Genomic DNA, 20,188 nt, shown 5'->3' with positions numbered 1-20,188 from the left:
GAGAAACAAAAGCTCACATCTTCAAGGTCCTGGATTAAAAAGCAACAACGGGGTACAACAACACACAAGGAGAAATACTGGGAATGCCTCACCTGGCCCCAGGTTCTTTGTGTATGTCACCAAGTCCTCCATACTCTCCACCACCTCTGCCACGGTTAAGTATTCTAGAATTCCTTTGCAGACACGGATGATTTTACGGACCTTAAATAAAAGTTTAAGAATTAATTATTTCCTTTTGTTACAAGCCAAAATGGCTGATGTTATAATCAAAAGCACAACACCAGCTGCAATAGACAGGCAGGCATTCAAAAGAGCGAGGGAAATGGTCTGTATAAATGTCTGCTGCCTTTTGTTTTTGTTTTCAGGGCAACAGGTGGATGCCAAAACCACTTCCCACCCACTTTACAATATCGCCTCACCCACCCACTTACCCACCCCCAATAGAAATGCTCTGTTGCCCTTGGATGAACAGACAGTAGTTGCAATCTAGGACCCACTATTCATACTCAGCACCCTCTGATAATCAACAGAAATTCTGTATGCAGAGGAGTCTGGGGTTGCCTCCAGGATCCCTTTTCCATGATGCTCTTTCAAGCAATGTTCTCTATTTGTGCCGTGATGAATGCAAAATCCCTTAAAATAATGGTACACAATCTTAGTGACTTAATAACCTTTTGGCACCGTGAATATTTGAAATGAATTATAGAATAAGAGAAAATATTTAACTTTTAGCTAGGGGGAAATGTATTACTAATTCTCTATAAGTTTTGCACATTTCCAGCATAATACTGCACGTTTGAGAACATGGTATCAAATCACAGCAATTAAAGGGGGGGGGGGGAAGCTGAGAAAGCCGTTTCCTTTAAGGCAAATTAATTACTCTGTAATATCAAGAGCTATTATCTTGAACGATACCAGTAAGGAATCGTACCCTGCCTGCCAAATAATCACATATCAATCAAGATCCAATGATACTCATAGCATGCCTGACAAGCTTAGATTTAATGCAAGCATCTCTCAAAAAACTCCATAGTGGTGACAAAAAAGGACTGGGGGAAAACAGTGGCAGTGGCTGGTGTCTGCAAAGAAACAGCCACCATTTCTCCTCCCCTGAGGACACTTGCTAGAATGTTCATTCAACAGGTGCAAAAGCAGATTACAACACAACAGCCAATAAGGAAACCAGCTTGCTGCAGAGTAATAAGAGTGATGGAAGATACTTACCATTGATTTATTTTTCATTTAATATTTAAGTGACAAGTTAATTATATTTCATATCTTGATTAACAGTAGCAGAAGAAACACATTTCTGTAAAGAGGAAACTTATAAAGAATATGACTTTTTAATACAGAAGTTACACTCTATTAGTTTAGTGAGTTCTTCTAAAGCCATTGATGGGCTGGATCTGGATTTAGGCTTGTGCAACTGGGCTTGTGCAATGTCCCCATGTCAGCCCCTCAAGCCCCCTAAAATCACTACACAAAAGCCCCTGCTGAACCCCCCGACATTGGGCCATGGGCAGTGATGCCTCCACCCAATTTCTGGAGATCCCCTCTTCCCCACATTCTACAACCTCCCTCTTTCAGCAAAGCTCCCTGACTCTCTGTGTAACACTTGCGGGGAACTGGAAGGGCTGCCATGGGGAGGAGGGGTTGTGGAATTCTGCTTCAGTCGCACATGCATCACTCTGGATCCAACCCAATGGAAAGTATTATAAGGGAGAAGTTCACATTTAAATGCATATCGAAATACCCAATTGTTGTTGTATAGATGTAGTTTACTGCCACTAAAAACCCCACCTCAGCCTCGTCAAATGTCAGAAGTAAGTCCGATGTCCCAGAAAGAATGCCTCTTGATCCATCAATAAGGTAATCACGAGCAGGTACTGAATAAGGGTCCGTTTGGAGCATCTTAGCTGCCTGGACAAGTTTTGTACAAGCATTTTCCACCCTGTGAGTAATCATTATGGAACAGAGATTAATGTCGGTTCTGTTACCTGCAGGTGATAGAAGATAGCTATCCTAGGAGTAATATGCATCTTGCATCTTATAGGCGGTCTTCTCTTACACAGTGCACAGATTACTTAATCTAACTTTAAATTACTCCTACCCCCACCAGCACTTTCCTTTCAGCACTAATTAAAACAAACAACAACGTTAAATTCAAAGCAGGTATTATGGTGTTAAAATCCAACACTATGGGGAAATAACACATTTTGTGAAAATCTGCGTAGCTGTTAACAAAAGGATCTTTGGGGTTTAAAGCCTGCTTTTGGATTGATACTGGTAAGTGGCAAGTGGGGAATTCAGTAATTATTGGGTGCAATTTACTAATCTCATTGTTGTCTTGCTTTTCTCTGTAGGCATAATTGTATATGTGTAACAGATGTCTGGAAAATATCATTTCAAGCCCTCTTCTCAAGCTTTGCTCCCAAAATTACACATAGGACTCAGTACACTTGATACATTTTTTAAAAATGAAGAGAAGTAGAAAAAAGCTCAGTTATTGTCATATAAAGTATTATTGCTTTCATTTTTTATTTGGTTTGGGGATTTTAATTTATTGTAAGCCTTTGTGGGGGCTTTCTCAGGACAAAAAACAGAGTATAAATGCCCTTTTAAATGGAAAAACAAAAGTAAGTATTTGATACACATTTTGTACTGGGGAGTGTCTGGAAGCCAAGAAAGGAATGACATGATTAAGCTGAAACATCTGCCTGCTCTTGTCCAAAACTCAAGAACAGGGAAGGATATAAAACAAAAGAGCGGTATTGGTGGGATCCACAGCATACTTCGTTTAAAACTCCAAATGCAAGCGGGGGGGGGGGTTTGGTGGGAATAAACAGGAAAATGGAGAAGCACTATTCAGCTGCTCCACCACATTGTCACAATCACAAGTAAAGAAGTCTACAATAAATGCATATGCATGATATTATACACACCCATCCCACACCCATATTACTAATCAGGTCTACACCTGTGTCAGGTCTACACCTGTGTAACTTCAGCAACGTGGGGCCCATTCACTGGGCCTAGAGAGACACTCAATCTCCACTGCTGCAGAAGTTATACTGATATTTGGAGGATGAGGGCCAGGAAGGAAGTTGCAATTTCGCAAGCCTGTTCTTCTGAGGCCCACAATCCAAACTGAAAACCCAAGATTTATCTAATCACTTTTTCCTCCTTCAACTGCCATATCTGGCCTGAATTATCATACGGAATTAAAAAAAAAAAATCTGCACATGAGTAATATAATTTTGGTATTTGGCTTTTTCATGTGTGTTTTAAGTAGTGAAAACATACTGTATTGTATATTTTAGACCAGTTGATCAGTTAGAGAAGAGTAGAAAGGTACTTACACAACTCATTATTTTATATGAAGAATCCTGTGCCCGAATGTATTTAAATACCATTCATGATATGATTAAGTTCCTTTTATTCACAGCCAGTTTTCTAAAGTGTCAAGTCTGGAATCAGACATGATGTTCTCGCAATGCACACAGTAATCTAATTTCTGCAACACTAATCTGAGCATTTTGGTAGGTCAAGGATACAGAAAAACAATATAGTTTTCGACTGGAGACATTTTTGAAAGGCATAAGAGAAGAGCTGTGTTTTGCTAGAGCTAAGATCAACATGTTTATAAATATGAGGATTTTGTGGAGTACAATACTCAAAAAGATATTTTGGGCCGATGGCTGCTACAAACATCAGACTGCTAGACGTGCCAACTAAGCTGTAACACAGATGAGAGCACAACATCATATCTACAAGCCAAATTTAGCAAAAGATTAAATATAATTCACTTGGCTGGTTTTAGATACCAGCCAAAGATCTTGTAAATACCATTAGAGCTGCATGTACTAGAAACCATCAATGTCCTTTCCAGATAACCCCCCCCCACACACACAGCACTTCTAAAATGTAGAACTTCGGAATCTAAAAGAAAGTATAACGTCTGCAATGGTGAACATAGATATCATTCTCTTTCCTACTGCACGCCAGTTCCTTCAAATACACCTACGTGTCACATACAGGTTCTATTTCGGCTAACTTCTTGTTCTCTGCCAATATGATTTTACAATTGTCAGAACTTTTAATATTTACAAGCCATAGTTCTTGGAAGTTAAAGAACCCATCAGCAATTAAGCTTGAGTTGCTACATATGTTTGGTGCCGTTGCAGCAAATGCTGCAGCACTTCAGCCTGCAGGTGGGTGTTGCCATGATTGAATTCTCCTCCAATAAAAAAAACAAGCCCATCAATCTGTCCATACAGAAAACGGTATCAGAGAGAAGGGTTCTAGTCCAGCCTTCTCCATGAAACCTAGACTGTGCACAGTTTTTTATTTGTTTTTTAAATGTATGGAGGAACATTCAAAAAGGAGAGCCTAATTAGACTGCCCACCTGCAGTCTAATGTGCTACAGCCCGGAAACAGATTCATTCCCTCAGTGACAATTCAGTCAGTGGCCCAAGGAACACAACCCCGACTGGGACATCGAAACCTAGACAGGCTTGAGGCAAGGAGCTTGAGAGACCCAGGAGAAATGTGGGCTACTGTTTTTACAGGGCCAACAGCTGACTCCCATGGCATTAAAACTCCATTTAGGGCTAACATACATGGGATACAGGAGAGTCATGAAAAGACCCCATGGCACCTTTTTCTTTGTTCAAACACAGCCATGAGTCTGTAGGAGGTGGACCGGGGCCATGGCACTGTGTCATGGCAGTTTAACCCTTTCTCTGCAAAAGGTACAGTTGTTGTTTCCTTCCACAGCTAATAACAGCTTTGAGGGGCAATTTAAAATCAGGGAAAGATTCCAGGAGGGAAAGAGTTAAACCTCCTTGTACAACAGCCCATCCAAGCTGGGGGAGGGCCTCCCGTGGTTGCTTTTAAGCAAAGAAACAGACATCAGAAGATCTGATCATGGTTGCCCATGTCAAGTCTATTCTGACCATTAGTTTCAAAAGTTTTATGACACATCCATTTTCTCTCATTTCCTGCTATGATTCCTAAGACAGAAATAGTACTTCTTCTGCTTTAAAGGGAAACCATGATCCAATGATGGTGAAATATATTTTAAACGAAGAAAAAGTAAAATGACCAATACGCAAATATTCATGATGATCTACCATTCTAACAGACCATCACGAATTTTCACATATTTAATTCATACATACTCACCTACTCCTACGTCCTGACAAGTGGATCTGTGGTTCAGTCTATGATCTTCTGTCTGCCTCCCTCCACTGTTCCCCAACAGATTTGCAGAACATTCAATTACTTTCTTTAGTCAATGCCCAGGTTTGCATGATCAGCAGGGAAAATCTACACACTGTAGCTTGTTTTCCCACCCCCACACATGCTGCTAAGGTGCTTGCCATTTGCTTAATTACCCATGCCATATCATGGGTTGCCCTGGCGTCTGAACCCGGTGCGCTGCACAGCCAACCCCACAATCCATGGTTTGTACCAGGGAGGATTAAGAACTACCCTTGCTGTGCACCGTGCCGGGTGTGAACACCATGGCAATCCGCAGTGCAGGTAATTAAACAAATGGCACATGCAAGCGGCACCCACAGGAGTGAGGGAGTTGAGCTACAGTGCGTGTTTTCCTCGCTGATTGTGCAAACCCAGCCAGTGTCTAATAAAGAACGTGCACCACTGAGTAGATGGCAAGCAATAGACTTTTCAATAAGGAGTTGGCATTTGATATTGTCAAGGAAAGTGAATTAATGATAATGGAAGTGAATATTATGCCTTGAAAACCTCTGAGAAGAATATAATTGTATGTTCAGAATGAGTGCATTAATTAATTTGCTTTCTGGTGTCAAAGGTAATCTGAAGCAGGCCAAGGACAGGGAGTGAATGAAATAGTAGAAATGCTACATCTGGCTCTTCCACCCAAAAAGAGAGCAATAGCTATGAAAGAAAAAAATGATGCCTGCAGATGGTTCTTGGAGGATTCCAAACATTGAAGAGACAGAGGGTACTGGAGGGCTATGAGAATGTTAGGAAGTCTAGTCTGAATTAACCAAAACATTGCATGACTAATATGAAGCTTCTTTGCTTAATAAAATAAGATGTTACATACCAAAGATTTGAAAACAGGCTTAGTTCTCACTGAGATGGTGCACCTGTGTCTAGTCTATACCATTTCAAACTAAAAGTGGAAGTTCACCAAGCTGAATGCTTCTCTATGTAAAACAACCTCCTGCACATAGAAAACAAGCAAGTCAGGAAGAAAGATTCTAGCCTTATCTCTCTGATGTATTTGATTTCTATGTGCAGGGGTGGATGGGTAAAGAGAATCCTTAAGTGTGAGGGCTAACTTGCAGTCTGAAGTGGTACAGCCCAGACTACTTCAGTGAAAACTAGGCTGTAAATTTTCTATCAACAGTTATCGTTTTGATTTACTTACTTAATGAATGCCGGCGGCATGTCCCTCTTCAAAATCTGGTCTTCAGTTGTCTGAACAGTTTCTTTTCCAACCTGCATGAGAAAAGAAAGAGTCACATGTTTTTATCCCCAGCTCTGTAAATTTTAATATGACATTCTTAATAAAGTCAGCAAAAAATAACAGTTTTTTCCTGTTTCCGTAGTACAATGCTTTCCCAGAATTCAGAAAATGAGAAGACAGCCTCTTTACTGAAAGAAAGGAGACGAAATTGGTAGCACACTAGAGTGATCACAAATCTAAAAGCCACCTGTCAATAGCATTTACTCTACAAACTGATCTTGCATTTTGTGCTATAGAAACTTACCACCACCACTGCTTCGCCCCACACTGCTGGTGAACTGTAGCCACTGCTGGCCATGGCTCCTTGCCTTGCGCAGTCAGCCAGGTGCCCCCCCACCCCACGCCAACCTGGGTCGCGGCTCCAGGGATTGAGCCGCCCACCGCATAGCCAGCGCCCAAGAAGAAGCAATGGGAGACTGGCCCCGGCTCCTTGCCTGTGCCCTGCACAGCCCACGCCCGCCTTCCCGACACAGACACAGCCAAGAGAAGAAGCACTGTAAAGGGCTGGAAGGACTCGCTTCCAGAAACCCAGAAATAAGCACTCTCAGCCCCTCCCACCAGGCACTCCAGGCCTTTCCTTGGCCGGCGATATTGCGCTGGCCAAGGAAAGGCCCAGATGGACAGTGGGTGTGGCAGGAGAGGCCCATTTCCAGAAGTACGAAAATGGGTCTCTCCAGCCTCTCTGGAGTGGCAATCTGGGCTTCTTCGGGGTCATCACAACAGCAACGACCCAGAAGAAACACAGGTGGGCCTTGGGAATGTTTAGAGAGGCCCGTTTCTGTACTTCCGGAAATGGCCCTCTCTAGGCACTCCTGTGCGGTAATCTAGGCCTGGACAATTTTAAAATATAAAACTGCTTGTGAGCTACCGGGGTGCCCATTTTCCAGTAAATGGACCTTGAGCCCCAGTTGCTCTGGACCCTCTTTGTTTCGGAGGAGTTCTCCGGAGTTTTCCGGGTGGTCTGGTCACCTTATGCTTCATACTTAGGCTCGCTTTTGGTTGGGGATGGGCCTACGGGATTAAGCCATAGACTCAGTGACATCATCAGGGCCAGACCTAAGGGCTCAGATCCAGCCCCCCTACAGGACAGAAGTCCAAATCATGTGGCAAAGTCTTTTCTTCTTCATCTATTTTCCGCCCATCCCAGAGTTCCTCTGGGACCCATGGGGGAGCCAGAAAGGTACTTTGGAAAATAAAAATAGTGGATGTGATTGTGGAGCTTTGCTCCCATATATACCTGCCCTAAGGTCATCCTCCGGAGTCCTTCTCTGTGAGCCCCTGCCAAAGGAAGTGAGGCAGATGGCTACCAGGAAGAGGGCCTTATCTGCTGTGGCACCCCAGCTGTGGAATGAGCTCCCCAAGGAGGTTTACCTTGCACCTACACTATACTCTTTTAGGTGGGGTGTGCTGGGTGTGGGGCAGAAGAGCTGAGGCTGCAGGGACCTGTTCTCTGCTGCCTCCCCCCCACACCTGTTGGACATTCAGCCTTTCCATCTGCTGACCAAGTGCTCCGCCTTCTTTCTGCAGGTATATCATCCAGCCTGCCAGAGGCAGCGCCTTGGCGCCGCACTTTGCGTCGCACAGAGAAGCCACCCATCTGCTTGTGTCTGTTGGGATATCATCCAGCCAACCAGTAACCGGCAGCAATTTGCAGTTTTTAAAGTCATTTAATCAATTTTTAGTACAGTATGTGCCTGGGGAGCGCTGGGGGAAATGCCCACATAACTGTGGGCATGGGTAGGGGGAGGTATGGTGCTGGGAGAGGAACAGACCAGATGAGAAGAGGGGCTAGATTCCTTACAGCTATCCCCTCTTCTGGTTCTTCCCCCAACTGGATAGTTCCTGGAGGCCTTATCAGCTTGCTCTCGCGTGTGGTGGTGCTGCTGCTGCTGCATGCCAGGTCAGTCCAAAAAGAAAATCTCCCTCAACCATGATTTATTTATTTATTTATTATATTTCTATACCGCCCAATAGCTGGGGCTCTCTGGGTGGTTCACAATCATTTGATTGTGGATGAGGGGGCTGACCTGGTATGTATCACTGAGACCTGGATGGGTGAACTGGGAGGGGTTACTCTCACCCAGCTCTGCCCTCCTGGGTACTTGGTGCAGCACCAGCACAGACTCGAGGGCCGGGGAGCGGGGGTTGCCGTGGTCTATAGAATTACGATCTCCCTCTCTAGGCTTCCTGTTCATTTGAGTGCTGGTCTTGAGTGCTTGTACTTTGTGTTGGGTAATCAAGACAGATTAGGGATTCTGCTGGTGTACCGTCCACCCCCGCTGCCCAACAGTCTCCCTGCCTGAGCTGACGGAGGTTGTCTCGGACCTGGTGTTGAGGACCCCCAGGATGGTGGTTCTGGGGGATCTCAACTTCCATGCCAAGGCTGCTGTATCCGGAGCGGCTCAGGACTTCATGGCTGCCATGACAACCATGGGGCTGTGTCAACATGTCACTGGCCCAACGCATGCAAAACGACACACACTTGATCTGGTTTTCTCGACTGGACAGGAGGATGGTGATCTGGAAGGGGGGAACTAACATCCACCCCCTTGTCATGGTCGGATCACTTCCTATTGAGGTTTAGACTCTCGGTGGCCTTTCCCCTCTGCAAGGGTGGGGGGGGGCAATTAAAATGGTCCACCCCCAGATGCAAATGGACTCCGATGGATTCCAGAGGGCTCTGGGGGATTTTCCTGCTGATATGGCCGGTGCTCCTGTCGAAGCCCAGGTCACTCTGTGGAGTGCAGAGATGACTTGGGCGGTTGACATGATCGCGCCCAAGCGTCCTCTCCCTCTGAGCAGAGCCCGGTCATCTCCTTGGTATACACCTGAGCTGAGGGCAATGAAGCAAGAGGGGAGGCGGCTAGAACGCAGGTGGAGGAAAACTCGTGCTAAGTCTTCACCTACCCATGCCCACAGGAATCCACCCTACAGCATACTTGACAGATGATTGTCCAGCTGCCTCTTGAATACCTCTAGTGTGGGAGAGCCCATAACCTCCCCAGGTAACTGGTTCCATTGTCGTACTGTTTTAACAGTCAGGAAGTTTTTCCTGATGTCCAGCCGGAATGTGACTTCCTGTAACTTGAGCCCGTTATTCCGTGTGCTGCACTCTGGGATGATCAAGAAGAGATCTTGGCCCTCCTCTGTGTGACAACCTTTTAAGCTTAGGCTGCTATACCAACTATGCCCTTATCTGGACAGAGATAGCCTAGCTACAGTTATCCATGCTCTGATAACCTCTCATTTGGATTACTGCAATGCATTATATGTGGGGCTGCCTTTGAAAACGGTCCGGAAACTTCAGCTAATACAAAACAGGGCAGCCTGTTTACTAACAGGGACTGGCCAGCGAGACCACATCACGCCAGCCTTTTAAAACTTCATTGGCTGCCAGTCCAGGTCCGGGCCCGATTCAAAGTGCTGGTACTAACAAACAAAGCCCTAAATGGCTTGGGGCCAGGTTATTTGAAGGAACGCCTCCTCCCATATGTACCTGCCCAGACATTAAGGTCATCCACAGGGGTCCTTCTCCGTGAGCCCCTGCCAAAGGAAGTGAAGCAGGTGGCTACTAGGAGGAGGGCTTTCTCTGTTGTGGCACCCCGGCTGTGGAAAGAGCTCCCCAGAGAGGTCCGCCTGGTGCCTACACTGTATTATTTTCATCGCCAGCTGAAGACCTTTTTATTTTCTCAGTATTTTAACACCTAATTTAACTTAAATTTAAATTTTGCTGTTCTAATTCTGTATTTTAATCCTATATCAATTTCTACTGTGTGGTTTTATCCTGGTTGTACTTTTTACATTGTATTTTGTAGTTGGTTTTTTAGATTGTTGGTTGTTTGGTTATGATGTTCCTCCATGGTTTTAATTTTTGTGAACTGCCCAGAGAGCTTCGGCTATTGGGCGGTATAAAAATGTAATAAATAAACAAATAAATAAATAGATGTCAGGTGAAGACCTTTTTATTTTCTCAGTATTTTAACAGTTAAGCAATTTAATTTTAACTTTGCTATTTAAAAATTGTATTTTAAATCTGATTTAATTTCTGCATTGCTGCTTTATTTTATCCTGGTTGTGTCTTTATATTGTATTTTATATTATGCTTTTATACTGCTTGTTTTATATTTTGAATGGTTTTTATGGTTTTAATTTTTGTAAACCACCCAGAGAGCTTGGTTATTGGGCGGTATAAAAATGCAATAATAAAAAAAGTAAATAATCACACCCACCATACTTTGGTGACTACTGGTATTCCAGAAAGCCTGGGATGGAGTTTGAACGAAACATCAAACAGTCCCTCTTCCTTCCTTTTGAAATCCTTTACACAGGTTATCAGGATTGCTGGTTCTAGCCTAGAGCCAGCATGCCTAACAACCTGTGTATAAAGTTTTAACAGGAAGAAAGAAGCCTTTTGATCCCTTCCTGTTGTGGGCAGGGCGTCTTCATGACACTGAGTTGATGCCACCTTCTTACCCGGGGTGGTGTTGGATAATCCTACCGCCAAAGAGGAAGCATGGGGGTTCTGGCGATCATCTGGATACCAGAGCCCACCCCCCGCCCACCCTCTTCCTGGTGGAAGGCGACCAATTGCCGGTCACCTTCCACCAGGACCGCCCCCCGTATCAGCCTCGGAGCAAGGTCAGATGGCAGAAGAGATGTACTGACCTAGCTCCCACTGAAAACGTCAGGGTAAGTCCCCGATTCTTTCAATGTGCAGCTTCGTGGGTAGCCCTGCAGTGGCTTCGAATCTGTGGCTGCATTATGTAACTGATGCAGCACAGATTAGCAGCCACCACAGGGCTTTCTCCACATATAGATAGCACCCAGGTAGGTGGGGGACAAACAGGTGTTTAAAACAAAGAAAAGGAGAACCATTTGTTCCCTCCCCCTAACTTATTAAGCAGCACATTTTTTTAAAAAAAAAAGTGTGTATGAAGGGGAGTTGGCAAAAGACGAAGGCAAAGCAGGAGGAGAAAGGAAGCGGTGGGGCAAGTAGAAGTTGCAATCCAGAGTGGGCATCTTGGCCAAAGCCCCCTCACACCTGGTATCCCCACTGCACAAACTCCACAGAAAAGATTGGTGTTAAAGGAAGAGAGTTGGTATCACTAAGGAATTCAGAACACTGACAGAAACAAATATTTTAGAACTAGTTAATGTCCACATTACTGTGACAAGCAAAATACCTCCAAGTCTTACAAAAGGGAAAATGAATTATTCAATTTATTTGAGGAGTGATGCACCAAAATTATTTACATCTGTATTAATAAACTACCAAAAAAAACCTCGATCAAAGCTGTTATATAGCTACATGTTGTTCTCCGCCTCGATCCAAAGGGAGAGGCAGGTAAGAAATAATAATAACAACAACAACGACAACGACAACAACATATGAACATTCTGTTCCTGCAAAGCCAAGAGGCTAGGCTTTCAGTTTAAGTAGACTCCATTTAAAAAAGGAACCCTTGAATAGCCCAACTAGAAAATGCAAGAATGACCAACTTTCTTCTTTCCCTCCGCTGCTCCCTCTCAATATTTTATCATTCCCTCTAAAAACGAATTTGTGTGGTCAAGTGCCTATCATTTTGCAAATGAAACAGCATCCTAAACATTAGGTAATGGTTTCTACATACATGTGGAACACCTTACAAATGAAAATAAAAAGATTTTTTTTAAATCCTAAAACACAACCCCTGTGAGTTTCCATGTCCTCTGTAAAGTTGAGCACATAGAAATAAGAAAATGCTAGAGTAACTTATCAATGCATTGCCTGAACCAGGAATGTCTAGGGTCATGCTGAATACTACAGCACATAAACACAAGTATTCTTGTCTTTGTTGAAAAGGGGGCGGGAAGAACTCACGTTTACCAGACCACTGGTATGCTAAAATCCTGGATGTATGTTCCTATCGGAAACAGGGAAATGGAAGAAGAGAAAGGGAATTAGCCTGCCTGAGCAATAAAAGATTATAGTATCCTAGAGATGAGGATTCACAATTCAGAGGGATGTACTATGAGGTTAAAAAATCTGTATGCCCACATGTAACCCTCACCTACAATCAAGGATTCAGGTTCTTGACTGACAACTAGCCCTGCTCCTTTCAGTACTATATAGCACAGCAAGAGAATTGTTCAAGAGGGTGGAAAAGAATAAAATGTGTCCTCTATGAACCTTGATGTTCTAATTCTAGGTTGGCTAGAGCTGTGAACAAGAGCAATCTTAGGGGTCTGTAATGTTTTGTTTCAGATCCCTATTTCTAATGTTCTAATTTTCATATATTTGTTTTGAATATATTTTTTAATGTTGCTGCCATTCTGACAATCAAAGCAGCAGGAGGCAGAGGAAACCACAGGAATAGAACAACAGCACCAGATGATTACCCTTTTCAGATTTGCTCTGTCACCCTTGACATTTTAGACATACAACAAATACCCTGGCAAGTGATGAAGACTCCATTGCATGCGTACAATGCAGAGCTGGTTCTTAAAAGAAAATCTTCCACCAGTGATCACATAAGTATCTAATCTGCGCACACGCACACACGCACACACACTATCTGTTGCCATTTGTTAAGTTGATGGGTTTGTTCTTCCCAGAGGGGCTTCTGACAATTCTATGGGATACACACATCTTTATGGTACAACACCAGAACTATTTTTAGTTTGCTTTGGTTTGGTGGGGTTTTGTGTGTGTGCTTGTTTTTCATTTAAGGATAAATATAGACAGAACTCTTAGAAAGATATCTGTGACCACTTGGTGCAGAGGTGTGACTTGCCCAAATCCAGACATATGGCCAAGTCAACACCTTACCATCTTCAATTCTCACCTGAGAGACACTGAACTTTGCTCTCTCAAGGCTTGTTCCCTTAGTGTTGTATTTGATGCTGCAAGCTGTATGCAAATGATGATGCTGGAGATTATTGGGATGTGCAATAAAACATTACTTTACACTTCGCAACCTAAACTATAAAAGAACTAAAAATGGCTGTTACCCTAGATTTATGATTTATTTCTTTAGTATAGCACCTTTCAGAAAACATACTAGGTTCTAAGTTTCAGTTTTCTGCTGGTGTTACCCTGAACTACTTCCCTCCATTCATTCAGTCATGGAGCATCATGGTTCCTACAATCTTTACACCTGATCGATTACCACTAGGTACAAGCTGAGATCTCACTGAATTGACTTAACTAGCGCATGTTGCAAATACATTTCCTATTTAGTTAATATTACACGTTTTGTTTGTTCTGTCTCTTATTTTATGAGACCTTAGTCGACAAAACTGAAGACAGGTGTGCCCCCCCCCCCAAGATGATAACATACTCTGATGAAGTATCGTTTAGCACAGGCTTGTCAACACTGCACCTTAAATTCCGATCAAACTTGAGTCAATGTTTGTTTGCAGACTTTATAATGGCTTGGTGTCTGAATGGCTGCTTTTGCAACTGCCACTAAATTATAAGCACATTTTGCATTACAGCATGTTATCAGATACCATTAAAATAGTCCAACCTGTTTAATGCACACTTTTAAAAAAAGTCTCACAGAGAACTGTATAAATCTGAGAAATCATAAAGAAACAAACAACTATTTATCACATTTTTATTCTGCCATTACACCAAGCAATATAACTTTGGCCCAAAGTCACCCAGTGAGGTTCCAATGGCTGACTGGTAACTGGAAACTGGATCTTCCAAGTTGCAGTCCACCGCTCTAGCCACTACACCACACTGGCTCTCCAACAGTTTGTTATTTTTTCACACATGCTTGAAGAATTTCATGTGATGCTTCGCCACACTTTCATACGCCCAGTTGGCCCTACACACACCATGACTTTACTAATTAAGACTCTTACAAAAAATACTGAGCAACTTTAAGGGATTACATTAATTGGCCTTCTGTCACACAGATTTTTTTTAAATTAGCAGAGATAAAGTCATTAACCATTATGATTAAACAACCAGCAAAACTGTTTGAGAAGAACAGCCATACTAGATACTCTGGTTTCCTGCCCCAGAGTGTCCACTGAAAGCTCACTTCTTTAGGGCAGCATTCTATGAGGGGCTGTAATATTGAGACACCTCTTATCATGTGTACCACCCCTAACCATGTGGAAAGGCTCCACGTCAGCATTGTACATTCCTGTCGGCTGCCGGTGTGAAGTCATACAATCAGCCCAGAGGCTGGAGAACGTGATGGCTCCCACGTGGAGCTCCACCATGCCAAAACAGCTTTTTGTAATCTCCGCATTGGAGCTGTAACGAATGAAACTGCCCTTTGTCTTTTTTTCTGTAATAGACTAAGGGTATCTTGTGACACCATAAACAGTGGCTTACTATGCCACCAGCTTTCATGGACAAGAGCGCTACTTCATCAGAGTGTCTTAGGAAGCAGGCTGTTTTCTATGGGAGGCCGGCCTTCTCACCATACAGGACAGGTTCCGGAAGGGGCAGCATTTTGCTCCCTATGGCCTCAATTTCTGTGTGTCAATAAAAACAACAACTCATTTTCAAAATCCAAGAAAGGGGAAAGGGTGGAGTCATTTTAATGGCTTTTGCACATCACGTTACAAGATCTCTAAAACTAGTGCTGGAAAGGTCATAAAATAATAAAGCAGTCTGCCTGCATGGCGACATGAGCATGTTTTTTGTTCTAAAAATCATTTTTATTACCCTTCTCACGCAAAATTAAAATCTGTCAGGGGACAGAAAAAAAGCACAAGCCAATGCCCTATGGCATATCCACACTACAGAATTAAGCCAGTCTAACAGCTATTTCTATCCTTCCCCGACAGTCATTCCTACAATTCCAGGCAGGGAATCCTGGAAACTGTGCAGGAGTCGGGATCTGTAAGAGAATGACCAGCATGCTTACCAATAATACTACAATTCTCAAGACTCCGGGGGGGGGGGGGGGGGCTCAACTGGTATAAAAGTGGTATAAATATTCATTCTTGTGTGTGCTTTAGAGCAAGATAGAATGTATTAGTGGTGCGGGAAGAGAATTACATATTGACAGCAGCAAAAAAATTAATAGCTAAATATTGGAAGCATATTCAGATACACTAGGGCACTTTTAGATTGTGAAGATATGGGATTGGGATGTGGCCAATACAGAATCATAGAATCTTAAGGATGGAAGGGCTCATTTAGGCCACTGAGTCCATCCTCACGGCTCACTGCAGGAATTCAGTTTAAAGCATCCCTGACAGATGGCTGTCCAGTCTCTGCCTATATACCTCCAGCAGCAGAGGACCTAGCACCCCCCTAAGCAGTTGGTTTCATTATCTGACTGAGCAGACAATTAGGAGGTTTCTTCTGATGTTCATCCAAAATCTGCCTTCCTGTAACGTAAGCCCATTATTGTGTGTCCTACAGGCTTGGATGACAGAGAACAGGTTGCAGCCCTCTTCTGTTTGACAACTCTTTAGCTACTTGAAAAGTGTTATCACACTCCCCCTCACTCTTCTCTTCTCAAAGATAAACATACCCAGTCCCTTCAAACTGTCCTCATAGGAGTCCCCTGATAATAATGTTTATGATCAGGTTTTGTGATACCATAGCAACTAATTAAACATTGGGAGAGAAATACCAGTTTTCCAGCAATTATAACGTCTATCTAATTGTGATTATTGTATCATTAAGACAGTGTAAAGGTTACTGCATTAAACTGCAATCCTATACACATTTACCTGAGAGTAACTCCCACTGAATTCAATGAGACTTACTCCTGAGCAAAAATGTATATGATTGTACTATTAATGTTAAAATTGCAAAATCTATAGAACCTGTAAATTTTACAGTGTAAAATTTCAAATACTTTTAAAATGCTTCTACTGTAAATAATTCATTGTACTTCAGAATGCAGGTACTTCCTAAATATCCAAGGACTTCCTAAGTGCTCCCCCACATCCGGTCACCTACACCTATCCCCACCAGTTAGCACCACTGTTTATACCAAAATTAAATGTATTGCTTTGATAACCTTCATTCTCCAACAGGTGCACCTGTAAAATTGGAGTATGTCTCTTATTCAATATGTTAAAATATTGTTTATTGAAGAAAAATGTACTATTCCTCAGGAAACATACTTTACAGGCAGAGTTACAGAGTAATTTTCACTGCAGCTTGCTGGTTACCAAGACCAAGGAACATGCACACATAAAAATATAAGAAGAGCCATGCTGGATCATACCAAGGGTCCATCTAGACCAGCATTCTGTTCACAAAGAGCCAACCAGATGCCCAGAGGAAACCCACAAGCAGGACATGATTACAACAGCACCCTCCTGTCCAAGTTCCGCAGAGGCTTACTGCCTCTGCTACCACTAGCCATCAGGACTAGTAGCCATTGATAGCCTTCTCCTCCATGAATCTGTCCAAACCCTTTTTAAAGCCATCCAAATTGGTGGCCATTAATGGTATTATTGTACCCATTTCACAGACAGAGATTACAGTTTCAGATTTAATTACTTTTCTATGATCAACATGTTTACAGCTAAACTAGATTTTTCTCTCATCTCCAACTACCAGCAAGCGGGTATACAGATCTCCCTAGGCTTGCACGATCTACCTGGCTTTTTACTAGAACTCCAGGATTCACCAACCCGAGCCTGATGTAAAAGCCATACACTTAGAATTAAAGGATTCTCAACCCAGGTACAGAACAGAACTGAGTTTAATCCTTCTCCGCAGTTTTGTGGTGGAGTCAATTTAGAATTATTTTGTTGTTGATCACTCAGAAATATACCAGAAGATTCTGATCTATCTTCTGCCCATCCCATTCCTAGTGTAGCTATGCTCTGGAAACACAGTGTTTCAGTTTCAAGCCCTTCCGAATAACTTAAAGAACCACCTGCGGATATACAAGATTTCAGGGCTAGATGCATTAACTAGCCAGCTGTCCCCTAATAATTAAAACCCCTTTCAACTTTGCTAGAAGTCATTGGGTTTTAGCCAGGGAATCTAGAGGAACTGCCTTCCTCTAAATGTTTCCAAGCTTCATTTCCCACTGAGTAGGCCAAGGCTTCACCACACTAAAGAAGATTAAATGTTTCCTAACAGGCAAGGCCCATTGTACCAAGCACAAGTTCTCCCACAATAGAAGTAGAAGGCAGAGAAAACCATAAGCCACAAGAGCGAGATCATTTCTGTTCCTATCCTGCACTATCTGCTCTTCCTAGAAGGCAAGCAAGACACCATTTCTCCATTCGTGAATCATAACCTCAAGGTGACATTCAGATACCATTAATTTAAAACAGATTACTAATGTCAAAAGGCAAATCACATACTGGTTTAATTACATTCCACCCTCCATTAGACATTTTTATGGTCAACCTTTCACTTAGATTTATTATGTGCCTGACAACAATCTTACCTAGACTATTAAAAATACAAGATCATTCCATTTCCTTCCACCACCCCAAAAAAAGAAAGCTAGATCACAAACTGCAAGTTAGCATATCTGCTACACTGCTTTAAAAAAATTCCCATGCCCATTTAAATTCTCATTACAAGGCATGCATTATGAAGGGATGCCTTGTTCTTCAAACATCTCCATGAGTGTCTCCTGCATTTTGGCAAGACAGTCCAGAGAATAAAGATGTATACTGTTTAGTACAGCTGAACTGAACTGCCTTTAGCCAAGCTTTACTGCTTTGTGCCATGAAGAAGGAAAGCCAACTTTGGAATTGGCCATCAAGATTTACTGCAGCCTATTCATCAAGACTAGAGAGTAGATCTGGTCTTAAGAAGCAAATGAACAGTGAAACAAGAGAACAGCTGCAGTGTCTCCAGCCAGACTCCATCAGCTCACACTTAAGATGAAGTATAATGAGACTGAAAACCATCCAAAGAGAGCAGCCAAGGACCAAAACTATATATGATGTGCTAAATCTCTGATCATACCTTTTTCTTAATTCAAATCTACAGCAGGGGGGCTACTTCTTGCACCTCGTCACATACACACACAAAAAAGCATAGCATTATGCCAATTTGTTTTTAAAGAAAGGAAATTTGTCGTAATAGGTTAGTTCCTCCTTCAGTACATACAGGCTTAGAGAAATAAGAAATCCTGCAACCAATTAAGTGCTGGGAAACGATGCTTGAAACAGGCAAGGCCTGTACAAGAGCACACCCTCCTTCTTCTTCTTCTTCTTCTTCTTCTTCTTCTTCTTCTTATTATTATTATTTGCATTTTTATACCGCCCAATAGCCGAAGCTCCCTGGGCGGTTCAAAAAAACTTATGCATCAGAAGGCATGAAGCGTGCTTTTAAAAAAATCAAGCCAAACTATCACTTTAGATTATTCTATAGCATATAAATAGGGGTGGTCCCACACCGCATTGGTTCTCTGCTAATATAAAGGCAGTGACAGCATTCACCAGGATTCCCGGAGAGAGCAGAGCTACAGCAAATAGGTACGATGGAATCCCAGAATAATCTCTGTTGACTAGGAAGCAGGGTCCTATCCCTGACCTGAGGAACTGGACAAAAGGGAGAGAAAGAGGCTGCGATTCAGCATTAACACAGTTGCAAGGAGGATGCCTGCTGGCCGTTGTCCTGGGCTCTAATCAGGGTGGAGTTGATTTAAATCAATTTGATTTAAATCACAATTTAAATCACTACTCAGAAAGACTCGATTTAATCATGTGACTCCCCCCCCCCCAAAAAAGTGTACTCTTCCTCGCTATATTTTACGTAACTCAGAGTTACCAAAGACTCATCCTTGCTGGTATAATCTTAATATTAACAACCAGATGAAGGTTTCATTTTAAGAATAGTAACTTTTCAGATTAGTTTTACAGTTATATAAAAAAAATACTGATTTGGTTATACTATTAGAAACACATCATAGATAGATAATTATGAAATTATTGCAAGGTGAACTATCTCCAGTTTAATAGGTTAATCATTCATATTTGGACAACTTTTCTGCTGTACTTTATTGGAAGGAGAAAAATAATCTTACAGAAACCTCTAGAAGAGTATGACATTGTGAATGGATTAATGGAATTCATTTACCAAAAAATTTAAACAGCCTCATGCTACATAATTAAAAACTAATCCTTATTTCATGATGAATAACCTTTGAAATGTATAGTGTATCTTAAATAGAAAATTATTTTTAGATAGATTTTTCCTCAAAAGGCATTTTATTTAAAAAATCAAATTTAAATTTAAAAAAATCCGATTTAAATAAAAAAAACCCAAATTTTTTTAAATTTTTTTTTTTAAATCATTGATTTTTATCCACCCTGGCTCTAATAATGTTCTATATCTTTATATTTATATAATTTATGTATCTTTGTGTAACGGATTTACTATCTGAAATTTTTCGAAGTTCAACTTTCCAAGTTTATTTCAACATTTGTAGCATTAGAAACATTGGCTCATTTCAGACACCATGTTTCTCTACACAGTGGGAAAACTCCACTCAACATTTGAGAGTTTGTAGGGGGTGCTCTCACCACACAACATGTTCTAACTCCACCGTTGTGTGACTGTGGGCTACCGTGGAGTTGAGTAAAAGGCAATGCAATGTTTGATTGACAGTTCCTCTGCCCTCTCTCCTCCCCCAGTATTCCTGATGGTATCCCATCAGCCATTGCTGCAAAAAAATAATCCCAGCAGCTCTCCTAGAGCAGTACTCCCTCCTTTCACCACTCTTGCC

General features: G+C 42.2%; 2 protein-coding genes across 11 annotated transcripts in view; one reads left to right on the top strand and one right to left on the bottom strand.

Annotated features, from left to right (window-relative positions):
• Positions 1-20,188, top strand: part of CAMK2G (calcium/calmodulin dependent protein kinase II gamma) — a 566,994-nt gene that overhangs the window by 37,320 nt on the left and 509,486 nt on the right. The gene's annotated exons all lie outside the window — the stretch shown is intronic.
• Positions 1-20,188, bottom strand: part of VCL (vinculin) — a 105,532-nt gene that overhangs the window by 70,841 nt on the left and 14,503 nt on the right. Inside the window, 3 exon segments of the mRNA XM_063128843.1 lie at positions 93-201; positions 1,801-1,951; positions 6,423-6,493. Of these exon segments, the coding sequence (XP_062984913.1) occupies positions 93-201; positions 1,801-1,951; positions 6,423-6,493 (331 nt within the window).

The sequence above is a fragment of the Elgaria multicarinata genome, chromosome 6, assembly GCF_023053635.1.
Source record: "Elgaria multicarinata webbii isolate HBS135686 ecotype San Diego chromosome 6, rElgMul1.1.pri, whole genome shotgun sequence".
Lineage (NCBI taxonomy): Eukaryota > Metazoa > Chordata > Lepidosauria > Squamata > Anguidae > Elgaria > Elgaria multicarinata.
This window is presented reverse-complemented; position numbering and strand designations above follow the sequence as displayed.